Consider the following 12,327-nt stretch of genomic DNA (forward strand, 5'->3'; position numbering starts at 1 on the left):
CTAAAGTGAGTTTCTTATTGGGAGCTCCAAAGAGGTTTTTTATCACAGGTGTAAGAAAATAGTGGAGGTTATACAAACATCGCTTAAGAGGGCAGAAGTTTAGGGACACACATGTCCAAGAACAAGGAGCTGATCGTGGCGTGTTCTCATGCTCAGGAACCACATGGTCATAAAGAACAGAAATAGAAGCATCTCACAAGGCACTAAAAGTCATTTAAAAATAGCTATACTTTTATTACTTTTTCTTTAAAAAATATACATACAAACATCTGCATAAAAAGATTAAAGTACTATATCAAATTTTCTATACATTTTGGAATGTGATAAACGGAGTAGTAGAATTTTTTTTAATTTTATTTTTTTGGTGGTACTTGGCTTTCTACCTCTGGACTATACTCCCAGACCTATTTTATATTTTATTTGGAAACAGGGTCTAAGTTGCTGAGAGCCTCACTAAGTAGCTGAGGCTGGCTTCGTACCTGTACGATCCTCTGTCTCAGCCTCCCAAGCGTGGGGATTACAAGCGTGCGCCACCATACCCGGCAAGTAGTTGAATTTTAAGCAGTTTGTTTATGCTTAAATGTTATTTTTATAATAAACATTTCTACAGAAAAATTTCTCAATATGATAGAGGTATTAATGTATTTATGTATTATTTCATTTGCAGTTTATTTTTCTCCTATCCCACCTGCTTAAGCATAAAAATATATATACTGCCTTTCACAATTGTTTACTTTGAGGTAAAAATGTTTCATATATGTGTGTATAGCCAAACACACACACTCATACACACATACATACATATTCCTATGTCTGTCTTTAAAGTTATTTTAGTCACACCCTATATTCATAAAAAATAAGGCCTGGCTAATTTTTTAGTAGTCCAAAGAGTGACACATATTTTAATCTCACTTTGCCTCTAGCATATATTTGCCTCCATTATATACATAACTTTTGATATATATATACATACATATATTTATCAGAAGTAAAGTCAAATCCTTTACTTCAGTTCCTGATTTGTAAAGTAATTGATAGAGATTTTATATGAAGATAAAATATTTTAAAAAGGTTTTAAAGTACAACATCTTAAAGGTTTTAAAGACTGGAACATCTTTGTGGCTTTGTGTGTGTGTGTGTGTGTGTGTGTGTGTGTGTGTGTGGTACTGGGGTTCCTGGAAACCCTTCTACCTCCGGGCTACACTCCCAGACCTACTTTTATATTTTTATTTGGAAATAGGGTCTCTTAAGTTCGAACCTGAGCGATCCTCCTGTCTCCACCTCCCAAGCGCGGGGATTACAAGCGTGTGGCACCACGCCCGGCTTTGTGGCATTTAAGAGACAAACACGTAAACAAATGCACACGCAGTCCTGGAATTTACTCTGTCCTGGGCTCACATCTAACCCAGAAATAATATTTTTAGTCAAGGTGCTACGTTTCTGAATTTCTTTCAGTTTATCAGGATAGCAAAATAAACATTTATCGAGGCCAGGAGAAAAAGTTGAAGGAACCAGAGCTGTTCTATTTGCAAAAGTGTATGAGAAAGAGTTACTATCTCCAGATATAAGAAGGGCCACTGGAGATCCTTGGGTTTTGAACCCAAGACCTTCTGCATGCTAGGCAAGCACTCTATCACTGAGCTACATCCCCAAGCCCCAAAGACAGGGAATAATAAATTTAAGAGGGTTAACAACACTGCTTCACAATTTCACGTAACATCAAAATCGCCTGCAGGGCTAGAAAACCCATAGAACTTGGATTCAGCAAGTCTAATTCAGAGCCCAGAAATGTGTGTTTCTAGCCAGTTCCCTGGGGCTGCCTATACTGTGTATGCTGCCAGACCAGAGCCTGCATGGAAAACAACTGCGTTACAGTGACTTGGAACAAGGGCAAGGCTACTTTACACAGGGTTGAAAGCACCTCTCCCAGCAGGGCTGTAAAAGGAGCTGTTGGTTCTGATTAAATAATTAGGAGCTTCTTCTATTCTTCAGAGCCCATGTGATTACACCACTGAATGTAATATGGTACCTAATGCAAGCCATCAAGCCAGTCCTGGTTTCTGTGTGGACTTCTGTTTAGTGAGCAAATATCACAGGCCAACTGCTATGCTGGGTGCGCTTGACAGAGTCACAACAATCTGATAAAATAAATGTAACCTCTGCTTCCACGTATAAGAAGAAACTGAGGGCGGAGATGAACTAGTTTATATAACTATGGCAGACAGAATACGGCCTCTGGCCCCCAAAGACATCCACGTTCTAATTCCAGGAACCTGGGAATACAGACGGCCTTACTTGGCAAGTGACTGTCAGATGAGATAAAGGCTATGGAGATTATTCTGGATTATCCAGTGGGTACAAAGTCATCACAGGGTCGTTAAAAGAGGGAGAAAAAGGCAGCAGAAGAATCTGCCAGAGAGATGTGACAACAGATCAAGGCAAGAGAGTCCAAGAGAGACAGACTCAAGTTGCTGTCGCTAACTTTGAAGACAGGAAGGGTTCCGTGAGCCAAGGTGAACGGGTAGCCTCAAGAGGCCATGAGTGGCCCCCAACTGATGCCCCGGAAGGAAACCAGACCTCAGCCCTCTAATAACAAGGATGACATCCTGCCAATGATCTGACTGAGCAGGCGCACGGACACCCGCAACCCTCAGGAAGGAAAGCAGCCTGCCACTGCGATTCTACCCCTCCAGACAGGACAGAACTCGAAGTCTAAAAAAATTGTGGGTTTTTTTTTTTTTTCTTTTCAGTACTGGGAATGGAACCCAGGGGCATTCTACCTCTGAGCTATACCCCCATCCCTCTTTTTTATTCTTTATTTTGAAACAGGGTCTCACTGAGTTGCAAGGGCCTAAGTAGTAGCTGAGGCTGTCCTCAAACCACGATCCTCCTGTCTCAGCCTCCCAAATGCTGGGATTACAAGTGTGAGCCACCACGCCGGGCTTAAAACTTGTGTTGTTTTAAGCTGCTAAACTTGTGATTTATTTCTGCAGGTGAGAAACAAACAAACAAACAAACACATAGACCCCAGGCAAATGATACACAGTTGTAGTCCCAGCTACTCAGGAAGCTGAGGATTCCTTGAGCCCAGGAATTCCAGAATTCCAGACCAGCCTGGGTAACATAGCAGCAGCCTGTGAAAACCAACAAAACAAAAACTCCCACGCAAAACCTAATACAGCAGCCTCATTACTGGAAAGTACTGGTACAGTATTAAAACCCTGGTCTGAGCTCAGAACCATAAACTCTCTGATGGAGAGACTTCTTGGGAATTCAGCTTCTGAAGTACATTCAGTTTTGCAGTGGCCATGAGAGAAGGTTCCTTCCCGCCTTCTTCCCTCCCTCCCTCCCCTCTCTCCCTTCCTTCTCTCTCTTCCTTTTCCCCTTTCCTCCCTCCCTCTCACGCAGTGCTAGGGATGGAACCCGAGGGATGCTGGGCTCCATCACCCTGCAATCTCTGACTGCTACACCCCAGCCCAAGAGGAGCTTTTAACACCTGCAGTTCCCACAGGATTCACGGATGCCCGTGATATACTCACTGCTCCTGGGAGCCTGGGGCTGGTGAACTTCAGGACTAGTAATGCCCTAAAAAATAAAGCCCCAGCCAGGCGTGGTGGCGCACACTTGCAATCCCAGCATTTGGGAGGCCGAGACAGGAGGATTTTAGTTCAAAGGCAGCCTCAGCTACTTAGTGAGGCCCTCTGCAATTCAGTGAGACCCTGTTTCAAAATAAAGAATAAAAAATAGGGCAGGGGATGTAGCTCAGAGGTCAAATGCCCCTGGGTTCCATCCCAGACCTGCAAAAAATAAAAAATAAAAAATAAAGCCCCAATGTCCTCATTTTATAGGAAATTAATGAAGGCCGAGGGGAATGACATTACCTGTGCCACAGCAACAGGACAATTGCAAAACCACATCAGACTCATCTTGTAACTCACAAGTGGCGTAACAGAGGCCAGGGCTAGGTGTGCAAGGGGCTGGAGTCTGTGTCCTTAAAATCTTAGACATGCGGTAACCCAGCACTGTAGCTGAACTAAGTTACTTAGTTCAAAACAGTAATTACATCAGCACGTAGAGACAAAGAGAAGACCACTTCATCATAATGAAGCAGCTCCTCCCAGCATGCAAAGTTCCAGGGACAGTTACTCCAGAGCTCTTGAAAGTACACAGAAGCTGGGCGTGGTGACGCTCGCTGGAAATCCCAGCATTTGGAAGGCTGAGACCGGAGGATCACCATTCAAGGACAGCCTCAGCTACTTAGTGAGGCCCTCCACAACTCAGTGAGACCCTGTTTCAAAATAAAGAATAAAAAATAGGGCTGGGGATGTAGCTTGGAGTCAGAATGCCCCTGGGTTCCATCTCCAGTACGCCCCCCCACCCCGCAAAAAAAAAAAAAAAAAAAAAAAAACCACAGAAAGTACACAGATCTGCGATTTCCCCTAGGAGGCTTCTCTGCCATTTCCAAGACCCCAACTCCCTGGCTCTCCCAAGGGAGCCCCTCATCCTATAATCTAATTTTTATCTTGCAAATCCCTCTGTATAACAGGATGCTTTGCTTTCCTTACTGTTTCCACTGCTCACCTCTTTTGAAAGGACAGGCCACAAGTTTCAAGTAGGGATTGTACTCAGGGGCATTCTACCTTTGAGCTACACCTCTAGCTCTTCTTCCATTTTTTGTTTTGAAACAGGGTCTTGCTAGGTTGATGAGTCTCACTGCTGAGGCTGTCCTTGAACCTGTGATCCTCCTGTCTCAGCCTCCAAAGTACCAGGATTATAGGCATGTACCACCACCCTGGCTCAATATTATCTTTGAAGTATTTATATTGCATAAAGTTTTAGTTTATTCACTTTTATTACTGAATATTATTCTATTTATCTATTTTACTGCTTTGAATCTTTTACCGTTCCTGGACATTTGGGTATTTTTGTTTGGGCTTATTACAAATAGTAACACTTACAAACACTCCCACCCCACCCCAGGCCTCCCCATTATAAATTACCCAGGCTCTGTCAATTGCCGCTTCTGTGCAAATGTGGGTCACCTCCTTCAACCGGCATGCTGAGGTCTGTGTGCCTTCTTTGGGAGGGGGCAAAGGGAAAGGTTCCCCACCTCCAAAGGGAAACCTGAAAAACGACTGAGGGCCCACAGGAGTACTTGGAAAAACTACGTGTGTTCTCCACATTACCAGGTGCTGGGGCTTTTCCATGAAAGACCTCAGCCCTTTCTACCACCCCAGGAAGGCCGGCCGGCCACGCTCCTGAGCTGAAAAACTTGGTGCGATTACAAGATGCACCCGTGCACCATGAAACAGCAAGGAAGGAGCCGCTTAACATTTTTTAACTCCGCCCTGACAGTCTAGGGCAGGTGGCACCTGGCCCGCTCCGTGGCAGAGTGTCTGTGCCGGGCCCTGGTTTGATCCCAGCACCGCACCAAGAGAAACAACAGAGCAAGCAAGATTTCTGCTTGTGGAATTCCAAATTTAGACTTCCAGGGAAGAGCGGGGCGACCGCGTCGAGGTGGGGGGCACTTTTTTTTTTTTTCTGAGTCGATCTCCCCCTCCCTCTCTGAGATCAAGCGTTCGGGGCAGAGCCGGGTCTGGCTCCAGGCCTTCCTAGGTGGTAAACACCGGGAGCGCTGCAGGGCGGCGGCGGTGGAGAGCCCGGCGCTCGGCCCAGAGCCCCAACCCCGGTCCCAGGCGGGGACGCAGGCCCGCCGCAGCCCGCCCTCCGCCTTACCTGGGGGGCTCGGGTCCGCTCCCGCCGGTGCTCCCGCGCTCGGCCCCGCCGGTGCTCCCGGGCTCGCTGGGCCGCCCGCCTCCTTTGGCCCAGCGCCCACACGCCGGCCACGCCCCGGCCGCCCGGGACAAAGAATGAAGGCCCCGCACCCACCGCTGGCGAGGGCGCCGCGCCCGCAGCCGCAGGCTCAGCTCAGCCACTCCGAGTAGCACTGCGAATGTCACTCTCATGCACCATTACGGTACACCGATAAAAGAGAATCAAAAAAAGGAAATTGTCTAAAAGAAGATCGTAAGAATACTCAAACGGTCGAACTATCTTAAGAAACCAGCAGGAATCCATAGGATTCGTTTTTGTTTAAAAGTAAGTAAATACAACTCTGGGGTCGGAAAGTTCGTGGTGTCCTCATTTTGTTACTGAAAATAAAAGAGAGGACAAGCTAAAAGACTTCTGATTTCCCCCTTTTTAAAATAGCTATATTCTCCGGGCGTGGTGGCGCACACTTGTAATACCCGCGCTTGGGAGGCAGAGACAGGAGGATCGCGCAGGTTCGAAGTCAGCCACATACGCTGGCTTAGGAGACCCTGTTTCCAAATAAAAATATAAAAATAGGTCTGGGAGTGTAGCCCGGAGGTAGAAGGGCTTCCAGGAACCCCAGTACCACCTAAATAAATAAATAAATAAATAAAGCTATATTTAAATGTTTTCCAAAATTTGTGTTCAAGCCTTGATGGTGCTGAACTCCCACAGAGCCGGTTGAGTTTCCAGCCCGGCTGACAGTTCCCAAATATCCTTCAATCACAGCCAAAATAGAGCCCATTTTGGAACCAAGACAAAAATTCTACCAATAATCGCAGTACTTGGGCAGCTGAGACAGGACGATTGCAGGTTCTAGACCAGCCTCAGCAATTTAGTGAGACCTACAGCAAAATAAGGGCTGAGGGCCTATCTAGGAGGTAGCATGTCCCCGGGTTCAAGCCCCAGTACTGTACAACTTGGAAACTGTCACACTCACTGCAGAATCGGTTTTAGGTAGCAACCAACCCAAAGTACAAATCTGCTTGCAGAGTCGGGCCTCTGATGGGAGCATGAGACACTGAAGATCAGGACAAATTGCTGTTGCATCTCAGAGCTGCTTGTGCTGAACTGCCAAGGGTAGAATGCACCAGCTAAAAATCAAGCAGGGAAAAATCATATAACTATCTTGACATGGGTCTTCTAATGTGATTCTCTGATGGGTTCTGGGGTGTCAGAGAATGAGTTTCACTTGTGGTGCCCAGAGACTGGTTTTCCTTTAATCAAATGGTAGTTTCTTATATCTGAAGGATGTGCTTTGATATTTAAAGTATGTCTGCTTCCTGTGATGGCTTTAAAAGCTCTTTGACATGTGCTATCATACATGCATCAGATTAGCCATCCTCTCCTTGAAACCCTGGATTCTGAGATGCCATTGGCTTTGCTCCAAATTTCCTGACCACCCACTCTTGAGATTCTCTTCCTCTACTCCTTAATAATTTAGTGTTTGTCCCCAGGGTTCAACTGAGCACTCTTGCTCTGTTGTGCTCTTTTGGAGAATGTAGTTCATCCACTCTGCTTCATTTGCCTTGGGGTACATATGTTTATAGACAATTTGCACATCTCTATTTTTCCTCCCCAACTTCATAGTCAAATCCAACCAACTGCTGGCACTCTCCATTTGTATGTCCCACTGACATCTCAAACTCAGTGTGTACAAATCTAAACTCATCTCCAATGACTGCTTTTCCTATGATTTTTTTCATAAATGAAGCCACAAACCTGGGAATCAACTTTTATTTCTTCCATCCCTCATCTCCACTCACCAACTCACACCTACTTTACCATCTGGGTATCTCAATGTCATCTTTTCTCTGCCCCTGTTGCTACTGCCCGAATTCAGGTCTGTAGTTATTTGAGCTTCCTTCATACCAGGTCCCCATGCTCCCCATCCTTGGCCCCTTCCTCACTTATCCCCCACAGGACTGCTAGAAACCCAGCTACTTTACCTCTCTAGCTTCGAGGCTTGTTTTTTATTCCCCACTTCATTTTGCCCTTTTCTTATCATCCTTTGAGTGCGAATTTTAGCTTCCAGTTTGCAGCCCCGAGGTAAACTTGAAAAGGAAAGTCTTGAGCCAAGATGGCAACAGAAAGATGGAACCAATGAGGAACGTTGATGACACAATTGTGCCATCAAGTCGGTCAGTCCTGAACTACTTACCTCTGCCCTTTCACAAGCAAGTAATACCTCAACTATTTAAGCTACTGCTAATTTAGGTATCTGTTGCATCCCACCTCAGCTTTAGACAAATGAATATAAAATACGTGGTTCTCTAGGGACTTCAGAGCCATAAATGGATTTTGCTCAATATAGCAAAAGAACGTGAATTTTTTGTGGGAAGATAAGCAACCTGGAAGGTCTAATCTTGATGAACAGGGTTAGACAGGATTTCAGGGAAGATTGGGGGAACTAGGAGTACTTTGCAAACTGAGAGGCCATCCGGAAAAGAGAAGGGTGCAGAGAATGGCAAGAGACCCTGAGGCCAGTTTTAACCATCAATATTAACTAGTTTTCTTTTTTTTTTTTTTAAGCTTAAGCAATTTTTATTATTACAGAGGCAGAAAGAACAGACAGGATAATAAAGCACTACATCAGAGGGACATACTGGAGTGCCTTGAAAATAAGACACTGGAGGTTTTGAACATAGAACAGTTTTCATAAGATTCATTATCTCCCATCTAGCTTAACAACATCTTTCTATCTGTTCCTGACCCGACTTAGGTGTGGGCCAGCTTATTATCTCCAGTGTAAGCCTTTGGTATGATTATGAGGATTCTCTATTTCCCATCCCAAGGCTTGACCCAAACCCTTTTTCCTGCCTTGATGCAGGTGTGGGCCTGCCCATTAACTCTGGTGCAAGCAAGGCAAATACCATCTCTCCCGTGTCCTTGGGGACTTTTAGCCTACCTGCTAGAAGTTATTATGTAAACTTGTCTTTAAAATATGAAGGCCTGCTGGGCGTGGTGGCGCTTGGGAGGCGGAGACAGGAGGATCAAGCTGGTTCAGAGCCAGCCTCACTGGCTTAAGAGACTCTGTTTCCAAATTAAAAAATATATAAAATAGGTCTGGGAGTGTAGCCCGGATGTAGAAGGGTTTCCAGGAACCCCAGTATCACACAAAAAAATAAATAAATAAAAATAAAAAAATATGAAGGCCCTGGGCTAAATTTCTTTTGTGTACTTGGTAATCACTTTTGTTGAGGGGAACTCTGCATGGTAATAGCTGCCTCCCCCTCCCTGCCTGCACAGCACCCAGGCCCTGACTACTTTTTACATTTTGAAATTAATAGCAAAGCCATTTTCAAATACCCACACATTGCCCCCTCTTCCTATTAACTTCCCAACACCTGTCAGGCCAAAAGTAATCAATATAGGGTTCTCTTGATTTTAATTTGAACTACTGTGAGAATTTTTTTAGCTGGGGCTAACAGTTAACTTTTAGCTGGCCAAGGTCAATATTGGCTGCAGCTGTTGGCTGATAGCTTAACGGCAGAGAGAATTTTACTGTTTTGTCTGAGTATGAAAGCTTATTCTTATTAACTAGTTTTCAATTCTTGCTTTATTGGAAAAGCATGGTTTATTTAAAAAAAAGTGGATTGATGCTAAGGTCTGAAATTTCTATGTTGAAATCTAACTCCTGAAGCAATAGTATTAAGAGGTGGGCATATAGGAGGTAATTAAGTCATCTGGACTCCACTCTCATAAAGGGAATTGGTGTCAGCAGAAAAAGAGGCCACAAGAAGATCGTTTTCCCCTTCCACCATGTAAGGGTGCAGCAAGTAGGCTCCATTTGTGAAGCATAGTATAGTGTTCACCAACCCCTTATCGGATGGTGCCTTGATCTTGGACTTTGCAGGCTCTAGAAATGTGAGCAATAAATAACTATTGTTTAAACCCAGCCTAAGACATTTGTTACAACTGCAACTTAAATGGATATTTTTAAAAAGTAATATACATAAGATTCAGTGGCCTGATAATACAGTCATGCATCACTTAATGATGGAGACACATTCTGAAGTGTCAGGTAATTGCACTGTTAGGTGATTTCATTGGGCAAACATCATAGGGTGTAATTATATAAAACCTAGATGGAATTGAGGATTTGCCTGGCAAGTAATTTCCCTCCACAATCAGGTTGTCTAGTTTCTAAAAGTTCATTAGCTGCCTTTATATCAGTACTCAGACTTACCCCTTTCTTTTACATTATATAATGAAGAATAATTCTTGAATCATTTAACAGCTCAGAATTAGCAGAGAATTCAACATCCCAGCCAGGTCCAGCCCTTTCAACATGGCCAACAGACTCCTTATGTTGGCTGTAATCATCACAGTGCCAAAAGGGATATGCTCTGTGTCTGGCCTTCACTCCAGGACTAAGAAGCTTCTCCATATCTAGATACATCCTGGATTTTTGGCTGTCTAGTTGCCTTCGATGAAGAAAATACTTTACAGCTTCCATCGCTTTGTTCTTGCGCTTCAAGGTTATAACTATGGTGGAACAGCTGACTAGTGAGCATAACCATCACTGACTTCCCACCTCCAAAGTCCTTAATGACTTTTGATTTCATTTCCAGGTAGACTTAAAAAAGAGGCCTAGGAAAGCTCAGCACCTGACCTAGCCTCTTACTGGCAACACTAGTAGTGGATTTTGTTTGCTTAGAGGTCATGATGAACAAAACACAAGATTACTGAGCACAAGAGAAAACAAAGCATTCAAGGGATGAGGTAAACACGAAGTTTAGGCGACTGAGGTAGGCCACTCTTGGACATGCGGTCCGTGGTTGACTTGAAACATCATGTGCAGTGTATAACTGTACTGTTATGTGGAACAGAGGTAGAATATTTTGACATGAGTCAATACGATTGGGAAGTTTCCTGACGTGGTCCATGATGGCAGCTGCTTAGTCGGGAACACTACTCCCTCTTCCTACCTTTTTCTACAGAGAAGCAGTTCTTGGGGAAAATGAAATGGAGCAAAAGACGGCACACACAAAGAGCACTCTGAACGGCCGGACGCACTCTGGCTGCAGGTAAATGAGCCACATCCCATCTTCCATCTTAAGAGCAAAGGCTTATTAATCTTAGTTTATGGAAAATAGGCAATTACACAAAATACAGGATTGGAACTGAAATGTTTTTAAAATGTGAGTTTTTGACACTTTAAGGAATTCATTCCAAATTCTCAATTATATAATTACAAAAACCATACTTCAGGAAAACATCCTTAATCATAACATAAAATTCTTGTCACTTATCACAAAGTTAGACAGTCAAGTATATAAAGGAGAAACTAAACAGAAGCAGTATTTACAAATTTAGACAAAATGAGACATTGTGAAGACTTTTGTTAATAAACAGCACACTACATACTTTTTACATACATTTCAAAGTGATGCCTCTGTAAATAATATGATAAAGCTATACTGTGAAGACTAACTTAAATCCAAAATTACTGTAATGAAGGCTTTAAATTAAATTTAAGGTTGTAGTGATAACTTTAAATCCAAGGTCTTAGTGATAAAACTTTAAATTCAAGGATAGATTGTCTAAGAGGGACAAACCATTAGCATTCAGGTTATTTAGTCAATTAGTTCCCCATGAGTACAAAACATGGGGAAATCACTAAATGAATTAGCCTAATTACAAATTTTGTTCATTTCTAAATAATTCACAACTGCAATAAGTCTTTTCAGAGAATCATTCAGTTATGTTGTTTCTATCCTTGTGTAGATATTTCTACTATGCTTTAAATCCTTATTCAAAACAATTTCCTCCCAGTCTGTATTTTTGTAAATAGAAAATATTTTAAAATAAATGTCTCTTGGCCAAAGAACTGTGCCTCCATTAGCTCCTGGAAGAAAGAGAGAGAAAAAAAGTCCCATTTTCTCCTCTACCTCAAAACCACAAAGCAAACCAAAACAATCCAATTCCTAATGTAGTGTTGCACGGGGCCCAGGGCCTGGAACAATATTTCATGCTAGTTTCCTGCTATATGCAGAGCACAATTTAATTATTTACATTATTGAGAAACCTATTTAACAGACTAGAGTCATTCAGTGCTTTTGTCAGCAGAAAGTTAGCTAAAAAAGGCGTGAGCAGCGGCGTCTGCGAATGGTAACATCAAAGACTCTCCTCCGTCTCTCCTCTTCTTCATCTTCATCGGATTCGTCCATATCTGCTGAGTCATCGTCATCGTCTTCCTCTTCTTCCTCCTCTTCTTCCTCTTCCATCTCTTCATATTCATCAGGACCCATTTCCTTGAAAGAGAAAACAATCTTTTGATAAGAAGACCATCCATCAGGTTTTTTATAGTCATTTAGTGCAAATTCTCATTTATCTAGGATTGAATAACCAGACAGCCTAAATATGAATTTTCAGACTTGAACAGTGCAGTTTCACAATGCACATGCTCATGTATTACTCTAGGATGTATACTGTACAACATATTAAAAGTACTGCTCAGTATGGTTCTAATAGTAAACATATCTCATTAAGACAGTACCTATTTCCATAAGT

General features: G+C 43.1%; 1 protein-coding gene across 3 annotated transcripts in view; it reads right to left on the bottom strand.

Moving 5' to 3' along the window:
* Positions 1-11,891: 11,891 nt before the first annotated feature.
* FBXO3 (F-box protein 3) overlaps positions 11,892-12,327 on the bottom strand; it is a gene marked incomplete at both ends in the record, with an annotated part of 49,000 nt that continues 48,564 nt past the window's right edge. For 2 of the 3 annotated variants that reach the window (XM_080716278.1, XM_080716277.1), the window contains one exon: positions 11,892-12,068. In XM_080716278.1, the coding sequence (XP_080572404.1) occupies positions 11,892-12,068 (177 nt within the window). Of the gene's footprint in view, positions 12,087-12,327 lie in introns of all 3 variants that reach the window. The other variant, XM_080716276.1, reaches the window with a different exon arrangement.

This window comes from Muscardinus avellanarius (assembly GCF_963383645.1).
Source record: "Muscardinus avellanarius genome assembly, chromosome: 1".
Lineage (NCBI taxonomy): Eukaryota > Metazoa > Chordata > Mammalia > Rodentia > Gliridae > Muscardinus > Muscardinus avellanarius.